Raw genomic sequence first — 26,525 nt, 5'->3', positions numbered from 1 at the left:
CTAGGAGTGATGTCAACCTTCCTTGGCCCACAATAGGCCAGGCAGAGCAGTATAGCAGGGTCCACAGCAGGGCTGGGTAGCTTTGCTGGGGAAAACCTTCATTTATCCTGCTAGGCTCCAAAGTCCCTTCCCACTCCCACCTTTCACTGAAGACACTCCAGAAGGGGATGGTGTGGAGACATTTATTGAATGTTTATGGGACTGGTCCACGTGGGTCAGGGTTGGGTACAGGGGCCTCTTCAGGGCTGCCTGGAATGTCACTGGTGGTCACTGTGGCCATGAAGCAATGGTGGAGGAGGCGTTTGGAGTTCACAGCCTGCCCCTCATTGCTCTCCAGCTGTGGGTTCAAGCAGGGATAACTCCGCTGGAGAGGGCTCACTCCTGGCACTTCTGCCGCCATGCCTGTGTTCACACCTTGGCAGTCAGGAGACAATCCCTCAGGGCCTGGAAAACAGCAGGCTGAGGGTGTGGGGCTCTCTTCTTTCCCATCAGGATCACACCCCCCAGCTGTCTTCTCTGGTGCTTACCTTGGGCAGTGCATTGTTATTTATTAACAATATACCACCTCATGCACTAAGAGCTGTCAGTGTTGCTCATGAACTTGTAGTTTGGTGGAGGAGACAGACAGGAAACGATTGTTAAGAGATATGAAGACTTGACTTTCACCATAACCCCATAAGGTAGGTATTATTAGAAATCCATTTTATAGATGAGAACACAGGATTACCACACAGCTAGTATGGAGAAGAGTGCTGGACATTTTTTGAACATAGATTGTTCTCTGCTTTGAGAATAGATTCCATGATTCTTTTTATGGAGTGACTTATCTTCTCTCTTCCTCTTAAAGACTGAAAGGATATTTATTTGGCCTTATTATTCTCTACCTTCCCTTTATGACTTGTTCTGCTGCAACTTACTTGGTTCTGCCCCCACTATACCTTAAAAGTGTTTGTCACTAAACCCATGGTCACTTCTTTTTTTTGAGGTGGAGTCTTGCTCTGTCGCCCAGGCTAGAGTACAGTGGCGTAATCTCAGCTCACTGCAACCTCTGCCTCCTGGGTTCAAGCAATTCTCCTGCCTTAGCCTCCCAAGTAGCTGGAACTACAGGCGTGCACCACCACACCCAGCTAATGTTTGTATTTTTGGTAGAGATGGGGTCTCACCATGTTGGCCAGGGTGGTCTTGATCTCTTGACCTCATGATCTGCCTGCCTTTGCCTCCCAAAGTGCTGGGATTACAGGCATGAGCCACTGTGCCCGGCCACCCATGGTCACTTTTAAATCCTCATCTCCCTTGACTTATCAGGAATATTTAACATTATCGTCTTATTTTAAAATTTACTTTACCAATCATAGGACTCTGATTTTTTTTTTTTCTTTTTCTTTAAATCAGGAACATTTGACACAATTGAACATTTCTGCCTTTCTGGATAAAAAGCGTATCAAGTGTTTAAGCCAAAAATTTGAGTAATCTCTCACACCTATCTCGGCCCTTTCACAAAGCCAGTCCCTGCTGGTTCCGCCTAATAGCCATCTGCTGCATCCACCCATTTCTCTCCATCCTCAAGGCCACTACCTTAGGTCAAGCTTTCATCTTCATCTCCAGTACGTCCTCCATGCTGTAGCCAGAGAGATCCAAGACCTTTCTAAGATCAAGTGAGTCTATGTACTGTTCTTTCTCAAAGCTTTCAATCTCTTTCCATTTACTTGTGTTCCTGAAATGGCATCTCACTGTGGCTTTAATCTGCATTTCCTTAATGACTATGAAGTTGAACATATTTTCGTGTGCCACTTGTAACCTATATGTCCTCTTTTAATCTTTTTTCTTTTACTGTGAGATGGGGTCTTGCTGTTTTGCCCAGACTGAAGTGCAGTGGCTTGAACATGGCTCACCACAGCCTTGACCTCCTGGGCTCAAGTGATCTTCCCACCTCAGCCTCCTGAGTAGCTGGGACTAAGGTGTGCACCACCCACGTTGACTTTTTGCCCACGTCTTGCTGTATTGCCCAGGCTGGTCTTGAACTCTTGGGGCTCAAGCTATCCTCCCGTCTTGGGTTCCCAAGGTACTGGGGTCACAGGCCCAAGCCGCCATGCCCGGACATTTTATTTAAAACATAGGTTGTTCTCTGTTCCTCTTTAGTAAAGTGTCTGTTCAAGTCTTCTGCTCATTTTCTAATGGGATTGCTTGTTTTCTTAATGTTGAGTTTAGGGTGTTCTTTATATATTTTGTTTCATTTATTTATTCATTCATTCATTTATTGAGACATATCACTCTGTTGCTCAGGATAGAGTGCAGTGGTGTGATCTCAGCTCACTGCCACCTCTACTTCCTGGGTTCAAGCAATTCTCCTGCTTCAGCCTCGCGAGTAGCTGGGATTACAGGCTTGTGGCATGACACCTGGCTAATTCTTTTTGTGTTTTTAGTAGGGACGGGGTTTCACCATGTTGGCCAGGCTGGTCTCAAACTCCTGACCTCAAGTAATCTGCCCACCTGGGCCTCCCAAAGTGCTGGGATTACAGGGGTTACAGGCATAAACCACCATGCCCGACCAATCCTTACATATTTTGGATAACAGTCCTTTGTCAAATATGTGAATGTATTCTCCAGCCTGAGGCTTGCCTTTTCATCCTCTTAACAGGCTCTTTCACAGCATTAAAATTTTGAACTTTGATGAATACTGGTTTGTCTTTTTTTTAAATGTATTGTGCTTTTGATGTCTTGTCTAAGAATTCTTTGCATAACCACAGGTCATGAAGATTTTTCCCTGTTTTCTTCTAAAAGTGTTAGAGGTTTTTGGTTTACATTTAGATCTTTTTTGAGATAATTTTTGTACAAGGTGTGAGATCTAGGTAAAGGCTTATTTTTTACTTATAGAAGTCTAGTTGTTTTAACACTGTTTATTGAAAAGACTATTCTTCCCCAGTTGAATTGATTTTGCACCTTTGTCAAAAATCTGTTGGGCAACCTTATGATGTGGGTCTACTTCTGGACCATATTGTGATCTATGCATGTGTCTTTCCCTCCTCCAATACCACACTATCCTCATTACTGTTTGTTATTGTTGCTATACAATAAGTCTTAAAATTGAGTAGTGTGATTTCTTCCAACTTCATTATTTTTTTCTATTACTTTAGCTATTCTAGTTCCTTTGTCTTTCTATATATAAATTTTAGAATTAGCTTATCTATACTAAAAAAAAAAAAAAAGCTGCCATGTTGGGCAGGCGCAGTGGCTCACACCTGTAATCCCAGCACTTTGAAAGGCCAAGAAGGGAGGATTGTTTGAGCCCTGGAGTTAAAGACCAGCCTGGGCAACATAGCAAGAACCCATCTCTACAAATCTAAAAAATTGGCCGGGCGCGGTGGCTCACGCCTGTAATCCAAGCACTTTGGGAGGCCGAGGCGGGTGGATCACGAGGTCAACAGATCGAGACCATCCTGGTCAACATGGTGAAACCCCGTCTCTACTAAAAATACAAAAAATTAGCTGGGCATGGTGGCGTGTGCCTGTAATCCCAGCTACTCAGGAGGCTGAGGCAGGAGAATTGCCTGAACCCGGGAGGCGGAGGTTGCGGTGAGCCGAGATCGCGCCATTGCACTCCAGCCTGGGTAACAAGAGCGAAACTCCGTCTCAAAAACAAACAAACAAACAACAACAACAACAACAAAAAAACCTAAAAAATTAACAGGGAGTGGTGGTCCCTCTCCAGCTGTGGGGTTCTCAGCAGCTGCTATCCAAGACTCTGGGGAATCCCGGGGGCTTCCAGAAGTTACAAGACCTTGGCTCAAGTCCTCATTCCAGTATCAAATGTTGTGCTACTTTATGCCAAACCCTTCTCTTCTCTGGATCTCAGTTACTGCTTCATAAAATGGGATAGAAAATACAACTGGCCTAATTTTCTGTTTATTTTCCTGTGAATTCTTTTCCACTGAGTTCCTTGGGAGGCTGAGGTGGGAGGGTCACTTGAGCCCGGGAAGTTGAGGCTAGATTGTGCCACTGTACTCCAGCCTGGGTAACAGAGCAAGATCCTGTCTCAAAATAAAGAGGGGGAGAGTTGCAATTTTTATGTTTACTATGTTGAGTTTTCCAATTTGTGAACATAGTGTATCTCTCCATTTTAGGTCTTTGATTTCCTTCATCAGCATTTTGTAGTTTTTTTTTTTGTTTGGTTGGTTATTTTTAGAGACAGGGGTCTCCCTTGGTTGCCCAGGTTGGAGTACAGTGGCAAGACCATAGCTTACAAGTGAGCTTTGAACTCTTGGGCTCAAGGGATCCTCCCACCTCAGCCACATGCCATCATGCCCAACTAAGTATTTTGTAGTTTTCTTTTCTTTTCTTTTCTTTTTTTTTTTTTTTTTTTTTTTTTTTTTTGAGACGGAGTTTCACTCTTGTTACCCAGGCTGGAGTGCAATGGCGCGATCTCGGCTCACCGCAACCTCCGCCTCCTGGGTTCAGGCAATTCTCCTGCCTCAGCCTCCTGAGTAGCTGGGATTACAGGCACGCACCACCATGCCCAGCTAATTTTTTGTATTTGTAGTAGAGACGGGGTTTCACTATGTTGACCGGGATGGTCTCGATCTCTTGACCTCGTGATCCACCCGTCTTGGCCTCCCAAAGTGCTGGGATTACAGGCTTGAGCCACCGTGCCCGGCTTTTCTTTTTTTTTTTGAGACAGATTCTTGCTCTGTCACCCAGGCTGGAGTGCAGTGGTGTGATCTTGGCTCACTGCAACCTCTGCCTCCTGGGCTCAAGCAATCCTCCCATCTCAGCCTCCCAAGTAGCCAGGACTACAGACACACACCACCATGCCTTGCTAATTTTTGTTTTTTGTTTTTTGTTTAATTTTTAGAGATAGGAGTCTTGTCATGTTGCCCAGAATGGTCTTGAATTCCTGGGCTCAAGGGATCCTCCAGTCTTGGCCTCCCAAAGTGCTGGGATTTTGTAGTTTTTAATATACAGACCCTGTACATGTTTTGTTAAATTTTACTTAAGTATTTCATTTATTTTGTATTATTGTGTTTTATTTTTGGTTTCTAATCTTTGGTTTCTAGCATATATAAATACAACTGATGTTTGGTTTTGACCTTACTGTGACCTTGCTAAACACATTTAGTTCTAACATGTTATTTCGTGCATGTTTTACAGATTCCTTTGGATTCTTTGCTATTTAAACTTTCATTTTAAGGCGTTCCAACTGGTACTGCGATTTCCACTTCAACCTTCTCTTCAAGAATCCCCTTAGCGGAATCCCATATTTAGCCTTTTCCTGATTACCTTCCACGGATAGAGGTGCTTTTTTAAAAAACACATCAAAGCAAAAAAAAAAAAAAAAAAAAAAAAACCGCAAGGATTACAAATTTGTGAGTGAAATATGGCCCAGAGTGATGAAGCTGCTTTTTGCAAGAGTATTTCAGGTATGCTCTAAATAAGTTCTACCTTTATTAACTCCACATCCGTCTCCCTGTGGCTTTCCTCACTGATCTCAGCTCTGTTCTCTCAATCCTCATAAAAATGTCTGATCTTCCTGTCCCAGAACAACCTTGCAGAGATCTGAGGCCCTAGGCTGTGAGCCCAGAGTCTCTTCTGTTCAAGGCCAACTATCTCCAGCTCTTTACCTAATCCTCACATGACCTGGTTCCCAGACCTGAGGTAGTCACCTCCCTCTGATCACCTTCTGATTGGTCAAAGTCCATCTCAAACTGTGGGGCTCCGAGCAGCTGCCAGCCAGGGCTGTGGGGAATCCCCGGGGCTTCCAGAGTTACAAGACCTTGGCTTAAGTCCTCATTCTGGTATTAAATCATTGTGCTACTTTGTGCCAAACCCTTCACCTCTCTGGATCTGTTACTACTTCATAAAATGGTGTAGAAAATACAACTGGCTTAATTTTTATATTTCTTTCCCTTTGAACTCCAACTTCTGAAGGATTCTATCTACATAATAGACTTCATTTATTAAGTACTAATTTTTTCCATTCTGTATTAATCAAAGAGCTCTGATCAGCAGGAGAGCACCTATGTTAATTACCTTCCTGGAACTGATATAATTCTAGCTCAAAGAGAAGAAACTTGGTCCCAGTAAAACCTTTGCAATATTGGAGATTGCTCAAGAATCCCCACTGCTATGTTTAGGGACCCTCAGGAAATTGGAAACCAAAGTTGGGAAACTGCAGAGTAGATAATAAAAAGTTATTTATGAGATGTGACAGCTGGTGAGTTCTATCCAACTGAAAGTAAATATAGATCATCACGGCTGGGCACGGTGGCTTAAGCCTGTAATCCCAGCACTTTGGGAGGCCGAGGCGGGTGGATCACGAGGTCAAGAGATCGAGACCATCCTGGTCAACATGGTGAAACCCCGCCTCTACTAAAAATACAAAACATTAGCTGGGCGTGGTGGCGCGTGCCTGTAATCCCAGCTACTCAGGAGGCTGAGGCAGGAGAATTGCCTGAACCCAGGAGGCGGAGGTTGTGGTGAGCCGAGATCGCGCCATTGCACTCCAGCCTGGGTAACAAGAGCGAAACTCTGTCTCAAAAAAAAAAAAAAAAAAAAAAAAAATTATATATATATATATATATATATATATATATATGTATATGTATATAGATCATCACTCCTTTGCTTTCAGACCTTATACTCTGTTAATGTGACCTGAGATTCCATTTACTTTTTTTTTTTTTTTTTTTTTTTTTTTAGCAACCACATCACATTTCTGGCTTAAGCAGGAAGCTGTTTTAAAAAAATGCTTAGGCTGGGCATGGTGGCTCACGCCTGTAATTCCAGCACTTTGGGAGGCCAGGGCAGGTGGATCACCTGGGGTCAGTAGTTCCAGACCATCCCAGCCAACATGGTGAAACCCTGTCTCTACTAAAAATACAAAAATTAGCCAGCTGTGGTGGCAGGCACCTGTAATCTCAGCTACACGAGAGGCTGAGGCAAGAGAATTGCTTATACCTGGGAGGTGAAAATTGCAGTGACCCAAGACTGTGCCACTGCACTCTAGCCTGGGTGACAGAGGGAGACTCTGTCTCACAAAAAATGTTAAAAAAAAAGAAAATAGTATGTTTGAAATGACCAACATATAAAACTGGAAGTGCCTAATGATAATTAAAATGAGAGCTACTAATTGTTAAGAGTCTACTATGTGTTTGAGACTAATTAAATAAGAGTAAGCATCATTTCTAGTTTTTGCAACACTTTCTTAGTAGGTATGATTGTACACGTTTTAGAGTACATTGAGGCCGGGCGCGGTGGCTCAAGCCTGTAATCCCAGCACTTTGGGAGGCCGAGGCGGGTGGATCACGAGGTCAAGAGATCGAGACCATCCTGGTCAACATGGTGAAACCCCATCTCTACTAAAAATACAAACAAAATTAGCTGGGCATCGTGGCGCGTGCCTGTAATCCCAGCTACTCAGGAGGCTGAGGCAGGAGAATTGCCTGAACCCAGGAGGCGGAGGTTGCGGTGAGCCAAGATTGTGCCATTGCACTCCAGCCTGGGTAACAAGAGCGAAACTCCGTCTCAAAAAAAAAAAAAATAGAGTACACTGAGGCCAAGAGAAAAATGACTTGCATAAGGCCACACGCTGAGAGCAGCAAGGCCAAGATTAGAGCTGAGTTATTATTCTGGCATCCCTGCCCGGCACTGTGCCTTCCCTCCTTTCTCCAAGGACCTCTGCGGCCAGTCCCCCATTACCTGGAGTCCTCAACCCTAACATGGGACGCAGACATTTAAGTGAGCCAGAGGTTGCAGTGAGCCCAGATTGCACCACTGCACTCCAGCCTGGGCAACAGAGTAGACTCTGTCTCAAAAAACAAACAAACAAACAAACAAACAAAAAACCCCAAATTGGACTCTTTAATTTTCCCCCCAATTTTTTAGTATCTTATTACATGTACCTAGATTGGAATATCAGCTCTACACTCACCTCTCTGACCTCATCTATAAAATGGGAATTGATAATAATAATGATGCTTACTGGTATTTAATTATTATTAGGCACTACTGTTTTTTTTTTTTTTTTTAAGATGGAGTCTCCCTCCGTTACCCAGGCTGGAGTGCAAAATGAGAGTTGACAATAATCAATAATAACGGGTAGTTGAGCAGGTTAAAGGGGACGATGTGTTTGAAGTCGTTAGCACAGTGCCCAGCTCAACAGTATGAACTCAGTCACCCTTCTGATCCAGCCAGTTCCTCACAAAGTGCCAGAATAAGAAAGTTATGGTCTTCATTGCCATTCGAAGTTCAGTGGATGAGATGGGTGTGAGAGTGATGGAACAGAGTACAGAATGCCTGGGCAGGGGAAGAAGCCTGTTTCAGAAACTGCTTTTCCATTTATACTCTGCTCTTGCCAGGGCACTTCCCACCCCACCCGTGCCTCCATACTCAGAGAGAAGGACCCCAGGGGACAGTCAATGATCATAGGCTTTAGAGTTGGGGAGATCTGGGTTGACATCACAGTGACACATGCTCACTGGCTGTGTGGACTTAGTTCATTTCCCTTAGCCGAGTCTTGGTTTCCTTTGCTATAAAATGGGGGTAAAGATCTCTCTCCATGTCCTATTGAAGAACAAGAGAGCAAACAAAGAGAGAAATGAAAGCCTATCAACAGTAAAGCTCTGGTGAATGTATGATAGTGGGTCTGTAACTGTCTCAGATGCAGGAGGCTCCTGGGTTGATGCTTTGGGTACACAGGGAAGGAGAGGACAACACTTAATGAAGAAGAAAGGGAGGAAATAAGAGCTGATTCTGAGCAAAACGCAGAGAGAGCCTAAAGCTGTTATTTAGTAAAAGGTCAGGCAATGCACTTTTCATCTTAAAAATAAGCAAAAAGCAAGAGGACATGCTGTCTCAAATCCTCGTGACTGAATAATCCCGCTGGTGGCTGAGCAGTGAAAAGTGGGAGGATGGTTTCCATTAACAGGGCCGAGGGATGAACTGTATTCCCCTTGAACCAGAAAAGTAGGTTCTGGGGGATCAGTAGGGTGGAGCGAGACTAGCAGTACAGAGCACAAACTAAAACATCCCACAGTCCTGCTCTAGGAGGATGGAAAGAGCAGAACTTTGGAGGCAGAAAGACACATGTTTGATTTCCAGCTCCACAATTTACAAGCGGTGACCTCTTGGGCAAGTCATCTAAGCTCTCTGAGACCTGATGTTTGCATCTGTAAAATGGGTTATGAGACTTACCTCACTGAGATAACTGGAGAGCTTAGAGGAGATGGTGCATGTGAAATTTCAAACAGTGTCTGGGACATTATAGGGATGCCCTTTTCATAGCAACAGGGCTAAGGAGAGGAAGGAGGTTAAAGGGGAGAGTTGGCTCTGTCACTCATTCAGTGACTTTGAGTCCCAGTTTCCTCATCTGTAAAATGAAAGTAATAACATGATCTATACTCTGCCCAATTATCATAAAATGCAAATAATACGGTACACTTAGAGCTAGTTCATTCATTTTACCTGTGGTATCAATATTTCATTATTCTATTATACCACAGTTTATTATCTATTCCCCTATCTGTGGACATTTAGTTTCCAATATGACAGGTTCTCATGATGTCTGCCTTTATGAGTCCTCTCCCAATGCAACTATTTCTCTAAAGCAGCTAATTAGAAGGAGAATTACTGAGTTACAGGGTATATCTATATCTATAGATATTGCCAAAATTCTACAAAGTGGTTGGGCCAATTTATACTCTTACCAGCAGTATATGAGAGTATGAGAGTATCTGCTTCCCCCACCGCAGGTTTCCAACCTTCTCACTATTAATATGATACATTTTTAGGCTTTTGCCAATGTAATCTTTTTTTTTTGAGATGGAGTTTAGCTCTTGTCACCCAGGCTGGAGTGCAATGGCACGATCTCGGCTCACCGCAACCTCCGCCTCCTGGGTTCAAGCAATTCTCCTGCCTCAGCCTCTCGAGTAGCTGGGACTACAGGTATGCGCCACCACACCCAGCTAATTTTTGTATTTTTAGTAGAGATGGGGTTTCACCATGTTGACCAGGATGGTTTCGATCTCTTGACCTTGTGATCCACCCGCCTCGGCCTCCCAAAGTGCTGGGATTATAGGCGTGAGCCACCGCGCCCGGCCTGTAATTGTTTTTTTAAAATAAAGATGTATCTTTTTTTTTTTTTTTAGATAGGTGATGTTGGCTCACTGCAACCTCCACCTCCTGGGCTTAAATGATCCTCCCACTTCCGCTACTCAAGTAGCTGGGACTACAGGTGCCGGCCACTAGGTCTGGCTAATTTTTGTATTTTTTGTATATGTTGACCAGGCTGATCTTGAACTTCTGACCTCAAGTGACTCGCCTGCCTCCACCTTCCAAAGTGTTGAGATTATAGGTGTGAGCCACGGTGCCTGGCCAGCATGTACCATTTTTTAATTGCATTCTCCTGATTATTAGTAATGTTGAGCATCTTTTCATGTGCATTGGGCATTTGTATTTCTTTTTAAACAAATTACATTTTCTCATCTTTTAAGGTGTAGTTATATCAATCCTGCCTTGTTTTACATACAGTTGATTCTCATTATTCACAGTAGTTATGTTCTATAAAGTCACAGCAAACACTGAATGAGCAAATAATAAATTTTGCTCCTAGAGGAAATACAAGGTTAGGTTCCTGTGAGCCTATGGTCACATTTTTGTCAACTGATCAGTATGTAACTTTGTTTTTTCTATATGTGTTTCTGTATAAAGAGACCTTATTTAATATGTTATTGCTTTATTAACTGAACTCAAGGCCAACAGCACTATAACCTAAAACTCATGTCTCTAAAACAAACAAAAACAGGCTGTGTGTGGTGGTGGTGGCTTACACCTGTAATCCCAGCCAAGGGATTACCTGGGAGGCCAAGGCGGACACATCACCTGAGGTCATCAGGAGTTCAAGACCAGCCTGGCCAAATAGTGAAACTCTGCCTCTACTAAAAACACACACACACACACACAAATTCACTGGGCATGGTGGTGGGCACCTGTAGTCCCAGCTACTTGGGAGGCTGAGGCAGGAGAATCACTTGAACCTGGGAGATGGAAGTGTGATCTCAGTGAGCTGAGATCATCATACCACTGCACTCCAGCCTCAGTGACAGAGCAAGACTCCATCTCAAAAAATAAAAATAAACAAAACAGTGAAATCACCAATAAAAAATCACAAAAATGCAAAAATCGTGGCACTAAATAGACTGAGAAAAAGATACTTGCTTATACTATGAGAGCTGCAAAGAGAAAGCAGAGCATGCCTTGTTCAATATCACCTAGGATACATGTGCAAATCAAATTTTTTGCTACTCTGTGTGTGCCCACATCTACAAGTGACCTCAGAATTGCCTTGAGTATTCATGTTGACGTTACAAGCACATTTTAGCAAACAAGTAAATTTGCAAATACATAATTGAAGAATAATGAGGACTGATTTTGTGTGTGTGTGTGTGTGTGTGTGTGTGTGTGTGTGTGTGTAAATATTTAATGTAATATATCTTTGCAGCTCATCACTTGTTTTTTAACTTCACATAGAGTGTCTTATATTATTTGAACTTGATGTAGGGAAATTTACCAATCTTTTTCTTTACTTTTAAAAAAATTAGACATTTTATACAAATGCCTATATTTTAATTAGTCTGTTTCTGGACTCTTTCTAGTCTTAGGTTTTTCAACTTCAGTACTCTATTCTCTATTCTAGGGTTTCTCAACTGGTACTGTTGACATTTTGGGCCAGATAATTCTTTGTTGTGGGGTGCTGTCTTCTTTACTGTAGGCTGTTAAATAGCATCCCTGGCTTCTACCAATGGATATCAATAGTATCCCTTCCCTGATTGTGACAAGCAAAAATGTTTACAGACAATTGTCCGGGGGAGCAAATTTGTACTCAGCTTAAAACTACTACATTGCCCAATTCTATTTGTCAGTTTCTGTGCCAATATCACAAAACTTATATATTTTTTTTTTTTTTTTTTTTTTTTTTTTTTTTTTTTTTGAGACGGAGTTTCGCTCTTGTTACCCAGGCTGGAGTGCAATGGCGCGATCTCGGCTCACCGCAACCTCCGCCTCCTGGATTCAGGCAATTCTCCTGCCTCAGCCTCCTGAGCAGCTGGGACTACAGGCACGCGCCACCATGCCCAGCTAATTTTTTGTATTTTTAGTAGAGACGGGGTTTCACCATGTCGACCAGGATGGTCTCGAACTCTCGACCTCGTGATCCACCAGCCTCGGCCTCCCAAAGTGCTGGGATTACAGGCTTGAGCCACTGCGCCCGGCAAAACTTATATTTTTAAATGAAAATCCTACATTTAAAAAAATGTCCTGCTTGCTGATAGAGCAAGTCCCTCCTTTTCTTTGTTTTCCAAAATTGTGTTGTTCATTCTTGCACCTGTATGTCTCTAGATTAACTTTGAATTAATTTGATAAATTCCGTGGAACATTTTTATTTATAGGATAATTTAGGAAGAATTGGTATTTCTGTGATATTGAGCCTTTCTATCCACATATATTCCATATCTCCCATATAGTCAGGTTCTTTTATGTCTTTCATTAACCTTTATAATTATTCTCTATAAAGTTGAACCAGCCGGGGTGGTGGCTCACACCTGTAATCCCAGCACTTTGGGAGGCCAAGGGAGGTGGATTGCTTGAGCCTAGGAGTTCGAGACCAGCCTGAGCAGGATGGCGAAACCCCATCTCTACTAAAAATACAAAAGTTAGCCAGGTGTGGTGCTGCACACCTGTAGTCCTGCTATTCAGGAGGATGAGGTGGGAAAATCACCTGAGCCCAGGAGTGCAAGGCTGCAGTGAGCCATGACTGTGCCACCGCATTCCAACTTGGGCTACTGGAGTGAGTGCAAGGCTGCAGTGAGCCATGACTGTGCCACCGCATTCCAACTTGGGTGACTGGAGTGAGACCTTGTCTCAAACAAAACAAAACATTGAAGCTTCAGCTGTCTCTGATCTTCACCAGGTTGGTCTATGTTCAGACATTTTTCTATTCCCCTGCCACTGCCTCTCAGGTTTTTCTCTCTCCAAGGGGAGCCAGCTGAATCCTTCCACTCTCAAAAGTGACCCCTCCTGCTTTTCCTGTGAAGCAGGATTATTCACAGTCATCAGGATCTGAGACGGGTTCTTGTGCTGTTGCTCGTTGCATTTTTATTATTAACTTGGAAAACTCGTGTTTATAAATGATGGCATTCATCCCTCTCTTTCTCTGAGACTTAGCTACTACCCACCTTGCTCCTTCTACCTCCCCGATGCCTCCTGTCACCCTTACTTCTTCTGCTTAGCTTGAATTTCTCCCCCAGCCTGCCTGGCCTTATTCCGTGTGGTGCCCCAGTATGACCCTGTCACTACAGAGGGCTCACTCAGTCCTGCTCATGCACATGTACCCATTACTTACCCTATCCTGGGACAGCCTTTCACCTTTATTTTGCTTAAGCAACTTCTTCACTAACTCAACACTAACTCCGGTATCCTTCCCTTTTTGAAATCCTCCCTACACTTCCTATCAAACAATTTTGTGCTTAGTTATATACTTGCACAGACCCAGTGTGGTGACTCGAGGCAGACAGATGTGAGCTGTATTTCACCCCACCAATTATTAGTTATGACACCTTGAGCAAGTCATCAAAACTCTCTGTCTTGCTTTTCTCATCTGTAAAATGGATTTAATAATACCTATTTTGTGCATTGTCTACCAAACTAAACTGAAAGATCTTTTGGCAATAGAGACTCGTACCTTTCAAAATATCTTTCAGGAAGTTGTCAAAATGTATGCAAAAAAAGTTGGTGAAAAAACAACACTTTTTTTTGGCCCCTTATAGGCTCTTGATAGCTTATACTAATGAAGAAATGGGTAGTCCAGAACATCAGATTATTTTTAAAAAACACGTACACAAATAAAAGCGCCTGTATTCAGTTTCTAATACATTATCCGTTTGGAAGCAGCGAATTTTAAAAATTCATTCTATTTTATTTGGGGTAATACTAAAATCAGTTTGCATTCCCCAAGGCTAGAATTAAACCATCATCTTAGAAAATGCACAACATGGATTGATCCTTATGTGACAAATGGAGTGTTGTCTAACATAAAATTCTTTTGATAAACACTGAGAACATGAAGAATTTGGGATGGAAATGTTTAGATCATGAATCTCCTGAGAAACATGCTGCTGCTTCGGCTTATTCCAGGAACACTCAGGAGGCAAATGTTCCAAACATTATTTCTACATTTCCCCCTCCGAAAAGATGCTAGTCTACCAAATACAAGGACATCACCTGGCATCTTCCTTACCTGCTGTCTGTAAGCTCAAGCCTGGGTCTAACTTTGTGTGGGGCTTTGAGCTGATGAACAGGTAGCAGAGCACACAGGCGGTGACAATGAAGGCCAGAAGGACCACTGCTGCTACGGACAGGCCCACGAGAGTGCCAATGCTGGGGAGAGACCACATGAAAGCTGAGTTTCAGGAAGGGATTTGGGAGGCAGATGTTACAAAAGTCTTGTAGCTAGGCTAGAATGAGTCTGCTGGGAAGAAAACATACAGAATAAAAATATTTAAAAAAAAATATAGGCCAGGCACAGTGGTTCATGCCTGTAATCCCAGCACTTTGGGAGGCTGAGGTGGGCAGATCACTTGAGGTCAGGAGTTCAAGATCAGCATGGTCTCTACTAAAAATACAAAACTTAGCCAGACATGGTGGTGGTCTCCTGTAATCTGTAATCTCACCTACTCAGGAGGCTGAGACACGAGAATCACTTGAACCCGGGAGGCAGAGTTTGCAGTGAGCTGAGATCATGCCACTGCACTCCCGCCTGGGTAACAGTGAGACTCTGTCTCAAAGAAAAACAAAAAAAAAGGGAAGAAAAATTAGTATTGTGTTGTAGGAATCAGCTTTGCCTTTTGTTTTGTCCCTACTTGTCTTAAACAAGCTTTCTATGCTTCAGCATGGGAAAGAAAGTGCACCAACTACCTGCCAAGGACTCACCACTACCTGACCCCGCTCAGCAACACCATCTTCTTCCCTTCCTACTTTCCTCACCTGCTCACACTCCAGGGAGCTGGAGATGGTCTTAGGAACTCCCCAGACTGCTTTTTCTTAAGAATCAAGACACATATAGTAGGCCTTAGTAAAAAGCCAGCTCTTCTTCCAGCCTTAGGTAATTTCTTTTCTTTTTGTTTTCTTTTTAAGACAAGGTCTCACTCTGTCACCCAGATTGAATTACAGTGTTGCCATCTTGGCTCACTGAATCCTCAGTGAGGCTCAAGCAATCCTCCCACTTCAGCCACCCGAATGTCTGGGACCACAGGCATGTGCCACCATTCCCAGCTTATTATTATTCTGTATGTTTTGAAGAGATGGGGTTTTCCTATGTTGCCCAGGCTGATCTTGAACTCTTGAGCTCAAGCAATCTACCCCTTTGGCCTCCCAAAGTGCTGGGATTACAGGCATGAGCCACCATGCCTGGTGCCACCCCTTACCCCATGCCTTTTTTTTAAAGAAAATAGAGACCAAGTTTTGCTATGTTGTCCAGGCTGGTCTCAAACTTCTGACCTCAAGCAATCCTCTCACCTCGACCTCCCAAAATGTTAAGATGACAGTCATGAGCCAACTGTGCCCAGCCAAGCCTCAGGTGACTTCTGACCCAACCTTCATGGTCCTGCTGACCATGTCAGTGTCAACTCCACGTCTCAAATACCTCTCTACTCCCTCACTCTCCAACCTCACTGCCTCTGTCCCAAGTCAGGCCTTGGTCACCTGGCCTGAAGGAAGAAACAGCTTCCTTTTTTCCTCCCACAATATGCAACACTTCTGACACCATATGTATGTATGGGGGTTTCCCCCCACACATCAAGCAATTCTCCAGCAGACGCCAGCTGGGTGTCCTATAATTTGATTCAATTCTGGCACCACCTCTAGGCAAATAGTGTCAGTTCCCACAGGTTACAGGCTCAGTCCCTCAATACTCCCTCCTGCCCTCCCATGCCAATTGCAAGTAGTAGGTTGTCACCTGTACTTCTGAGCTACCAGCTACAAATCGGTGTGCCCATGACCCCTTCCTTGGGTTTGATTAATTTGCTAGGATAGCTCACTGAACTCCGAGAAACACTTATGTTTACTGTTGATTAAAAAGGATATAACAAAGGATATAGATGAATGGCCAGATGGAAGAGATACAGGGTAGGGTAAGGTATACAGGAGGGGCATGGAGCTTCCATGTGCTCTCGAAGCACACAACCCTCCAGGGACCTCCACGTGTTTGGCAATCCAGAATTTCTCTGAACACTGTCTTTGGGATTTTATGGAGGCTTCATTACATAGGCATGATTGATTACCACTGGTGATCAACTCAACCTCTGGGGCCTCTCCTCTCCCTGGAGGTTGGGATGGGGCTATAAGTTCTAGCCCTCTAATCACATGGTTTGTTTCCCTGGCAACCAGTCCCCATCCTGAGGCTCCCTAGGAGCCCACCACGAGTCATCTCATTAGAACAAAAGATGCTCCTATCACCCAGGAAATTACAAGGAATTTAGGAGCTCTGTGTCAGGAACTGAGGGTTCAGAGACCAAATTTTAGAGCAAATGATGCTCCTAGCATCTCTATCTACAAGGGTTTTAGGAGCTTCAACTCAGGAACCAGGGGCAGAGACCAAATATGTATTTCTTTTTTCTTTTTTGAGACGGAGTCTTGCTCTGTCACCCAGGCTGGAGGGCAGTGGTTTGACCTCAGTTCACTGCAACCTCACCTCCCAGGTTCAAGTGATTCTCCTACCTCAGCCTCCCAGGTAGGTAGAATTATAGACCTCAAGAGATTCCCCCACCGCAACCTCCCAAAGTGCTGGGATTATAGGCATGAGCCACCATGCTGAGCCAAGACCATGTTTAATCAGCCTTATCCTCCCATTGTCTAGGCCCTGGCATGTTGGTAAATATCATTCGGTACCTACTATGTGTCAGCCATTATGGAACATTCTCCCAATGAGAAGGCATAGGTGGCATCAGGCTTTGTCCTTGCCTACCCTTCCTTCTTCAGTTCTCCTTCTTCAAGTGAGGCAGAATTGCTTGAACCCAGGACGTGAGGTTGCAATGAGCTGAGATCATGTCACTGCCCTCCAGCCTGGGTGACAGAGCAAGACTCTGTCTCAAAAAGAAAAAAGAAATACATATTTGGTCGCTGCCCCTGGTTCCTGAGTTGAAGCTCCTAAATCCCAGGTAGATAGAGACGCTAGGAGCATCATTTGTTCTAAAATTTGGTCTCTGACTCTGGCCCCAGACTTCGGCCCCAGACTCCTGCCCTTGCCACTTCTGCAGGATTTCGCTCCTTGTTAGTTAATGGCTAATTTCCACTCAACCAAAACACCTGAGAGCTTTGAAAAGTCTGCCTTCTCATGGCTAAATAAATTATTAGACATCTCTGCAACGGAATAGTATAGCATATAAAGAGATTTTGTTAATGATATAAATGTTTTCAGGCAGGGCGCTGTGGCTCAATCCCAGCACTTTTGGAGGTCAAGGCGGGTGAATCACTTGAGCCCAGGAGTTCAAGACCAGACCAAGCAACATAGTGAAACCCCATCTCTACAAATAAAAAAAAAAAAAAATACAAAAATTAGCCTGTTGTGGTGACCACATGCCTGTAGTCCCAGTTACTCAGGAGGCTGAGGCGAAAGGGTCGCTGGAGCCCAGGAGGTGGAGGCTGCAGTAAGCTGTGATGGTGCCACTGTATTCCAGCCTAGGTGACAGAGCAAGACTCTGTCTCAAAATAACAAGGTTTTTGGATCTTTTAGATCTTTTTTTTTTTTTTTTTTTTTTTTTTTTGAGGCGGAGTTTCGCTCTCGTTACCCAGGCTGCAGGCTGGAGTGCAATGGCGCGATCTCGGCTCACCGCAACCTCCGCCTCCTGGGTTCAGGCAATTCTCCTGCCTCAGCCTCCGGAGTAGCTGGGACTACAGGCACGCGCCACCATGCCCAGCTCATTTTTTGTATTTTTAGTAGAGACGGGGTTTCACCATGTTGACCAGGATGGTCTCGATCTCTTGACCTTGTGATCCACCCGCCTCAGCCTCCCAAAGTGCTGGGATTACAGGCTTGAGCCACCGCGCCCGGCTCTTAGATCTTAATATCTAAGAAAATGGATACATTTTTATGACTTTATTGGTAATATTAATTGAAGAGAGCAGGACACAGTACTAATTGTTAAAATGCACGCTCTGAATGAAGAGACTCCCATCCCCCACCCCAAACAGGCTTCGTGTGAGGAATATGGTTATTCACCCAGGTGCCGGCAGGCTGAGTCTGAAAACAAAGTCAGTTGAGGGCAGTGGGATGGGAGTTGGTTTTTTTTTTTTTTTTTTTTTGAGACGGAGTTTCGCTCTTGTTGCCCAGGCTGGAGTGCAATGGCGCGATCTCAGCTCACCGCAACCTCCGCCTCCTGGGTTCAGGCAATTCTCCTGCCTCGGCCTCCTGAGTAGCTGGGATTACAGGCACAAGCCACCATGCCCAGCTAATTTTTTGTATTTTTAGTAGAGACGGGGTTTCACCATGTTGACCAGGATGGTCTTGATCTCTTGACCTCGTGATCCACCCGCCTCGGCCTCCCAAAGTGCTGGGATTACAGGCTTGAGCCACCGCGCCTGGCTGGGAGTTGGTTTTATAGGTTTGGGGTAGGCAATGGAAAGTTGCAGAAGTTACTGTTTAGGATGGTTTTTGCAAGCTGGGAGTGAGTCGTAGTCTGCAGTCAGAGGTTTACCAAGATCAGTTACAAAGTCCAACTGCCTTGTCAGTTGAGGCAGGAATAAGGAACAATAGAAGAATGTCTCAAGTTAATTAGGGGTTGATCATTTCTTCTCCTTTTGTGGTTTTCTAGTTACTTCAGACTTTCCAGTTCCAGGAACTCATCTGGAGTGTCCGTGCAGGTCACAGAGGTTACCATGCTATCCACAGTGCGGTCAGTAGGCCTAAAAGACCTTACACTAAGTACATGGCATAACCCCAATTTAACTAAATATATACATAACTATACACATGCAAGGTTGATGGAAATATACCAACTAACAGACTGTCCCTGGTAGTTCAGGATGTGGATGTGCTGTCCAGGGCCCGTTGGATCTTATCATTGCGGAATATTCTGATATTCTGGCCAACGTTTCCTTCTTTCTTTCTTCTTTTTTTCTGAGTCAGGATCTCACTCTGTCACCCAGGCTGGAGTACAGTGGCACCATCATGGCTCACTGCAACCTCAACCTTCAGGGCTAAAGTGATCCTCCTGCCTCAGCCTGTCAAGTAGCTGGGACTACAGGCATGTGCTACCACACCAAGCTAATTTTGATATTTCTTTGTGGAGACTGGATTTCATCATGTTACCTAAGGTTGTCTCCAGCTCCTAGGCTCAAGCAATCTGCCTGCCTTGGCATTGCTGGCCAAAGTTTCTATTGCCAACAGCTGTTATCTCTTTGTCTTAAGGGCTTCTTGGGTCCAGAACAGGCTCTGTGGACACACTGGCAAGTCAATGGTGCAGGATAATCAATGCCTTCCTTACCCCACCACCCCACCAATGACTGACAGAAATTGTTAGCTAAATATCCAGCTTCCTGGCCATCGGGTGAAATAACTCTGAGGTGTACATTCTACACTGGCTGGCAGAGTTTAAGCTCCAGTTACCGCTGGAGTGATTTGCTTGGTAATACACCCATTGTTGGCTTCTCCACTCCCTGTCTCACTTCCTCATCCTCTACCGGTGATTTCTGGGATCACTTGCCACAGAAGCTACTTGCCATCAAATCCTCATCTCAGAGTCTTCTGATGAATCCAAGCTTAGACACTGGATGACTCATGATTTCTTTCTTTTGTTTCTCTTGTCTCTCTTTTCACATTTTCTACATTGAGTATGTAGGGCTTTCTAGTTCTTTAGTTACTTCAATTAAACATTGTTTTCTCGTTTGAGATACGCTTACTGTTCATAGGGCTGTTATCTGGGAGACTTGTGCTTCACTTGGGACCCGTGTGGGGAACAACTCTGGGTACCTGGATGGAAAGGGGCCTCTAAGAGAGGCCCTTTGAGGAGTGAGGGGGAGAGTTTTGTTTGTCCCTGTCTACCATTTTTTCTCCAGCTTTCGGGTCCATTCTCTTCCTCGACTCTGGGGTGATATGTCCCAGATCAGAGGTCAGTCAAGGGGGAGGCACTGTCTCTGCTGATCTGTCCTGAGGGCAGAGGAACCAAACCCCAAGGACAGAGTTGGGAACAACAGGGTAGGCTCCAGAGAAGGAAAATCTGTGCTCGGCATGAGATGAACTTCAAATCATCAGAGTTGTCCCGTGTGAATGTACTGCCTCAAGCGGGGATGAGTCCCTGTCACAGGAGAAACAGGACACATGAATGAGTTATATCTTTCAATGAAGTTAGAGATTCCTACCTTGAGTAGGAAATTGGATTAGAGAGTTCCGAGCCTTCGAGGATTTCACCGTTCTGACTGAAAGATAAAAACCTACTGTGACTCCTAAGAAAGAATCAGAGACACAGACTAACTAACAACTAAGGGCTTTGGAGTCAGGTAGTTATTTTTGTTTTTGTTTTTGTTTTTTTTTGGGGATGCAGTCTCGCTTTGTTGCACAGGCTGGAGTGCAATGGCATGATCTTGGCTCACTGCAAACTCACTGCAATTCTCCTGTCTCAGCTTCCCAAGTAGCTGGGATTATAGGCACCTGCCATCACGCCTGGCTAATTTTTGTATTTTTAGTTTCGTCATGCTGCCCAGGCTGATTCGAACTCCCAATCTCAGGTGATCTGCCTGCCTCGGACTCCCAAAGTGCTGGGATTACAGGTGTGAGCCACCGCTCACGGCCTGGAATTTCTAAGTTCAGATCCTGGTTCTGCCACATTTAAGCTGAAAAACCACTTTACCACTCTGACCTTCATTTTCTTCATTTATAAAGGTTTCTATCTCACCAGGTGGTGGGAAGGATGAAATGAGGTGCTGTAGACATGGCCTGACCACAAACTCTGCCTTCCAGCAGCAAGGCTGCTGTCTTCTGGCTCACACCCTGGTGAAAAACAGAACTAGTGATGGAGGAGGGTGTTTGTCAAGTGAACCAGACGGTGTGACAGCACCAACTGCTTCTCCACAGGGTGTCTTCACTTCCTGAGGCACAATTTCAAAGATGGCAATTCTCCTTGAGCACTGTCTCTCCCAGGAAACAGTGCTTACCTGGAGATTTTTATGTTTTTTAAGGATCGGTTTTCATGAAAAGGGCCAAATGAAATTTACAGCAAAACAAGGTCTTCACCCCGCAATATCCGGGCTCCATTAGGAGCATGCTGGAAGAGATATTTCAAGGTTCAGAGCACGCTGATGCCCTAGACATCCTGAGGACTTTCAGTTCCTCTCCTGCACTTTGCAATTGTCTGTGGTATTTATGAATCACATTATGTCCGAGTCCAGGAAGAGTCACCCTAGGGCATTTTAGCCACCCTTGAGGTCACAGAATGGGAACACACTGACAGAGGATGCAGCCTCAGAGATCACCCCACCCAACCCCGGATGAAAGCATTGTCTGAGCCACTGAAGCACACCACGTCAGAGAGTTTCCAGGGCAACAGAAGGGACCACAAGACACAAGAGCTGTGTAGGGAAGGGGCTATTGGAGGAGGGAAGGGGTCCTGGCTGGGTGCTGAGAGGATTACTCATATCTGTGTCCCCAGGGGCCAGCACAGTGCCCAGAAGACACTAGAGGGTCAGTGAATAGTTTTCAAATGATCTGAGTGGATCAGTAGTAGACAGGACAAGCCAGGGTTTGAGATGAGAAAGACCTGAGTTTTCAACCCAGCTCTGCCACTTCCTCTCACTGGGACACTCCTAGATAGTAACTTAACCTCTCTCAAGATTTTTCATCTGTAAAATAAGGAGAAGTGCCAGGGTTGTGAAAGTGTGAAAGCATCTAACCCTTAGATAGTCTTAGGTAATGTTCTTTAAATCTCAGTCTGCTATGATATTGCTAGGAAATCTAGACAATTCACTTCCACACTGAGTTTCACTTCCCACATCTATGAACCAAGGAAAGGGAGCTCTCTTGTTGAGCACCTACTATATGCCCTGGTCACTTTAACATGTATTATTTCACTTAGTTCTTACAACAATTCCATCACACAAATATCTCTATGACCATTTTAAAGTTGAGAGAAAATACCAGGCAGTTTAATAACTTTTCCAATCCACATAGATAATAAGTAACAGATTCTGATCAGCCCCAAAGCTCCACACTGTCTCTGTACTTACAAGGGAAGTCAGTACCATCTTATTTCAGCACCTAGCTCAGTGCTAACTACAGAGTGGGCCTTCAACAAAACTTCACAGTTTCACTTTAGGTGTATGTTGTGAAACTGCCCTAGTGAAAATTACCACAGTGAGAGAAATCTGATACAGAAAAGTTATGACAGTGAGAGAAATCTGCCATAGCTGACTCCATCTTGCTTCTAACTTTATGAGCTGTCTTTGCTCATTCCTGGGCACAGGTCAAGTTAACTATAGGAGGAATTTATAGTTTAACTTTAAAACAAAGATGATAACAGCCCCTTCCTAAAACTAACACCTTCCTTGCTCAGGGACTGCAACTGCCTTTATTAAACTAACAAATTAACCACAAGGTTAGAATTATGGTTCAGAAGTCATGCAGCTGGAGGTCACGAGATTTGTAATTTCCTCAACTCCTCCTATAGATAATCTCACTATTGTAAAACCTAAAACTAGTGTTTGAGGTATCTTTCAGACCTTGCATTTTGATGGACCAGCTGATGCCAACTGGTCTTGTAACCAACTCCCCACCACCCAGCAACTGACTCAGTGCAACTGATAGCTTTGATCCCCTACGATTTTATCCCCAACCCAACCAATTGGCATTCCCCATTCCCTAGCTCCCTGTCTGCCACCAATCCTTGAAAAACCATAGTCTCCAAATTCTCTGGTGTGGGGTGGGTAGGGATTGAGGATGTAAACTTGAGAATTATGTTCTATTTTGCCACCTGGTTGGCCCTGTGATTATTACTATTATTATTTTGAGACAGAGTCTGGCTTTGTTGCCCAGGCTAGAGTGCAGTAGTGCGATCTCGGCTCACTGCAACCTCCACCTCCCGGGTTCAAGTGATTCTCCTGCCTCAGCCTCCCAAGTAGCTGGGATTACAGGCACCGGCCACCATGCCCAGCTAATTTTCGTGTTTTTAGTAGAGATGGGGTTCCACTGTGTTGGCCACACTGTTCTTGAACTCCTAACCTCGTGATCCACCACCTTGGCCTCCCAAAGTGCTGGGATTACAAGCATGAGCCACCGTGCCCGGCCAGCCCTGTGATTATTAAACTCTTTGCTGCAAAACCTGTTCTTATGCATTGTTTTTCTGGGCAGCAAGCAAAATGAACTTGTCAAGAGATTACAGTAGTATCTCTAAATAAACTGTGAGTTCCTCAGGGGCAGAGAATAATTGATTTTTGTGCCTCCAATGCCTTGTAAAGTATCTGGCACAAAGTAAAGCCTAGAATGAATGAATGAATGATGAATGAATATATGGATGAACAGAAAATGCATTAATATTATTCCCTGTGTTATAGATAGCAGAAGTGTGTAGGATCTAATAACCTGGTCATCTGAAAATCATTTAGAATTGTAGATTTAATCACCTACAAAAAGCTATAATATTTCTAATTGTCATTGGCCTATGTCAAGTTGATGTCATCTCTGTTATATCATTTGATCCTTACCACTGCCTTAGTCAGAAATCAGGGCAATGATTGATCATCCTGCCCATTTGATAGATGCAAAGACAGAGACTTGAGAAGTTTTGGTGGCATAGGATGCTGTCCTTTCCCACCCAGAGGGCAACAGTCTCTGTTCATATACCTCCAGGGATGGAAAAATCACTGCTGAGATGGCCCATTCCATTTTTGCTGATGCCTGTTTTCCAAAGCAGGCTGAGGATGAAGTTCCATTCTCCAGGTGAGGCCTTTAGAGGCTCAGAGGCATTGAGACCTATTACCCTCTCAACCCAACACTTAGGTTCCAGGAATGCAGCCCCTTCCCTGAACAAACCGGGAATCTGAGATCCTATGGGTGGAGCTTCAACATTTCTACGAATATGACCTGAGCTAGCTTCTGCACTCTGCCACTGTCTCATGATGAACTTGGAGGCAGCTCTGACTACTTCCAAGTCTTCTGCCTTAGCTGAAAATGGGGTACATCCCCAGCACTCACTACAGGGCTTCACACACACTAAGTGCTCACGAAAGAGTGCCCGAAAGAATGACTAAATACAAAAGGGAACCAAGGGCTGCCTCCTGGCTGAGGCTGGGGTTGGGGTGTAGCACCAGGCAAGGGTTGAGTTGAGGCTGGAGGCTGAGGTTTGGATGTAGATCTAGATATTAATAATATTTGGAGTCAGGATGTGGGAGAAGAGCTGAGGTGGGATTACAGGCAGGACAGAGAGGAGCTTGGGGCTGGTGATAGAATAAAGTCTGGGGTCAGTACTGGGGAGTATGGAAAGTCAGGGATGAGGCTGGTGTTGATATTAGGAAGGGGACCTTGGTGGAATGATGATTGGGATGAAGTTAGGGCTGCCAGTAAACGTTTGAAGATGGCAGTTGCTGTTAGGAGGAGGCTTGATATGTGATTTGGGGTCGGGATGAGGGTGGTGATGGAATGAAGTTTAGAGTGGGGATAGAGTGAGGGTTGTTTCGGGTTAGAGGAGGGGGAGGTCCGAACATGGATCTAAATAATGGTTGGGGCCAGGATGAGGAAATCGGGCTGAGATGGGGTTTCAGAGGGCGGTAGGGTTGACGATGTGGGTGTGAGGACGGTAAGGGCTGGATGGAGATCGCTGCTGATTTTCAGGTGGGCACTCGGATGAGGGCTGAGGCTGGGGTGAAGGGGACTGAGGCTGGAGTGGGGTTCAAGGTAGGGTGAGGGCCAGGGTCGGTACCTGAGCCACCACATGTAGCTGTGCTCGTAGGGGAAGAAGCTGTGCGGGTCGTCGCAGCAGTACTTGTGGTCGCGGAAGCCGCAGCAGAAGACGGCGGCCGCCTCGCCCCCTGGCCGCGGGCAGCTGAAGCCGCGCACCACCTCCCGCTCTGCGCTCACGTAGCTCGTGCAGGCGCCGCTCATCGCGCCCCGCCGCCCCTTCGGGCCACCAGACGGCCGGCGAGAGCCCGGCGGGGAAGCAAGGGAGCGGGCGAGACGGAGCTGAGCCTGAGGACGGCTGAGACAGACAGACAGAGGGGCCGAGAGAAGCAGAGAAGGAGACGCAGCGCGGGGCGCCGAGGCGCAGCGGCGGAGACCCGCGGCCCCGAAGACCGAGCGGAGGCCAGGTGCGCTGCCAGCGCGGCGGGGAGGCGCGGGCGGGGCGGGAGGCGGCGGCGGCGGGAACGCAGCGGGAGCCGGAGCGGACGCGGGGAGCCGGCCCGGGAGCCTCGTGCTGGTCGGGCTCTGCCTGCGCTTCCTGCCCCCACCCCACTGCCGGCACGAGGGCGCTGGGTGCGCAGCGACAGCACGACGCGGCCGGGGTGGCGGGGCGGGAATTCGAGGCCCGGGCGCGGGCGCCTCACCTGCACGTAGCCCCTGCCGGGAGTCTCGGGGCATTCGGGGCTAGGGCAGACAGACAAGGCGCCAGCCTGCGACCGCACGGCGGGGTCAGTGGGGAGGGGGAGCACAGCTTCACCCAACCTCCGCTGCAACCCAGGGGCCCAGGGATGTTGGCATCCGTTTTATAGGTGAGAGCTGAGGGCCAGAGAAAAGCCATTTCCCAGGGTCGCCAAGCCCATGAGATTTTAGCCAGGGTCGGCCTAGTAGGAAGCCCTTGCTCTTTTCTGCGGCTTTCATGATGCCTCTTTTCCAGCGGGCTTTTAGATGTCCTTATCTTCTGGAGTCCCTGCTAGTCTCTGCCTTTCGCTGAGAGCTAGCTCGTGCGCGGACAATGTCCACACTCTCCTATTCATACTGCCTGCCACTGACCTGGAACAAGGGGCCCAATGTGGGTGTGGATTGGCCCAGATGGTAACCACACTGACCAGCAAAGCCAGGAGACCTGTCCATTTTGAGAAATTATTTCCAGAGAACAAGGGCAGTGTTCTCACTAGCATCCAGGAACCACAGTCCGAAGGGGCTCTCGGCGCCTTGGCTTCCCTCGTGTACCCTGTCGCCTTAGGCCATCTCTAAGGGCTTCATACAGCACTTTCCATGCCTCAGCTTTACCTTTTTCACAGCAGTGGGTAGAGTAGGAAATGGTTACTGTGATGCCTTGAGCACCCCGGATTCCTTCACCCTTTGCTTTGGACGTGTAGGGAATGGGCCGTTGAGTATCAGGGGATCTGGTCTCCAGTTCAGCTCCGCCCCTTCCCTGCTGTTTCCCTCTGAGCTTTAGGCTCCTTGTCCTCACCCAGGTCAGCTCCTTAGATACTAATTGTGCTGCTCCCCTGACCTGGCCCTAGGGCCCCTGAGAGGGATCAGATCTGGGCCTGCCATTGTCCACTGCCACACAGCAATCAATGGCCCAGGCAGGGCT

The 26,525-nt window shown here is 45.7% G+C and overlaps 1 protein-coding gene across 1 annotated transcript; it reads right to left on the bottom strand.

The window, feature by feature from the left end:
- Positions 1-168: 168 nt before the first annotated feature.
- SHISAL2A (shisa like 2A) lies at positions 169-25,327 on the bottom strand. Its single transcript, XM_003921550.4, has 3 exons — positions 24,948-25,327; positions 14,285-14,424; positions 169-444 (listed from the first exon to the last, which is right to left on the bottom strand). Exons 1-3 carry the CDS (start codon positions 25,127-25,129, stop codon positions 194-196), a joined length of 573 nt encoding a protein of 190 aa, XP_003921599.2. The 5' UTR covers positions 25,130-25,327; the 3' UTR covers positions 169-193.
- Between the last annotated feature and the right edge of the window lie 1,198 nt (positions 25,328-26,525).

Source organism: Saimiri boliviensis, chromosome 11 (genome assembly GCF_048565385.1).
Source record: "Saimiri boliviensis isolate mSaiBol1 chromosome 11, mSaiBol1.pri, whole genome shotgun sequence".
Lineage (NCBI taxonomy): Eukaryota > Metazoa > Chordata > Mammalia > Primates > Cebidae > Saimiri > Saimiri boliviensis.
Note: the sequence above shows the minus strand (reverse complement) of the source record. Positions and strands in the feature narration are given on the sequence as shown.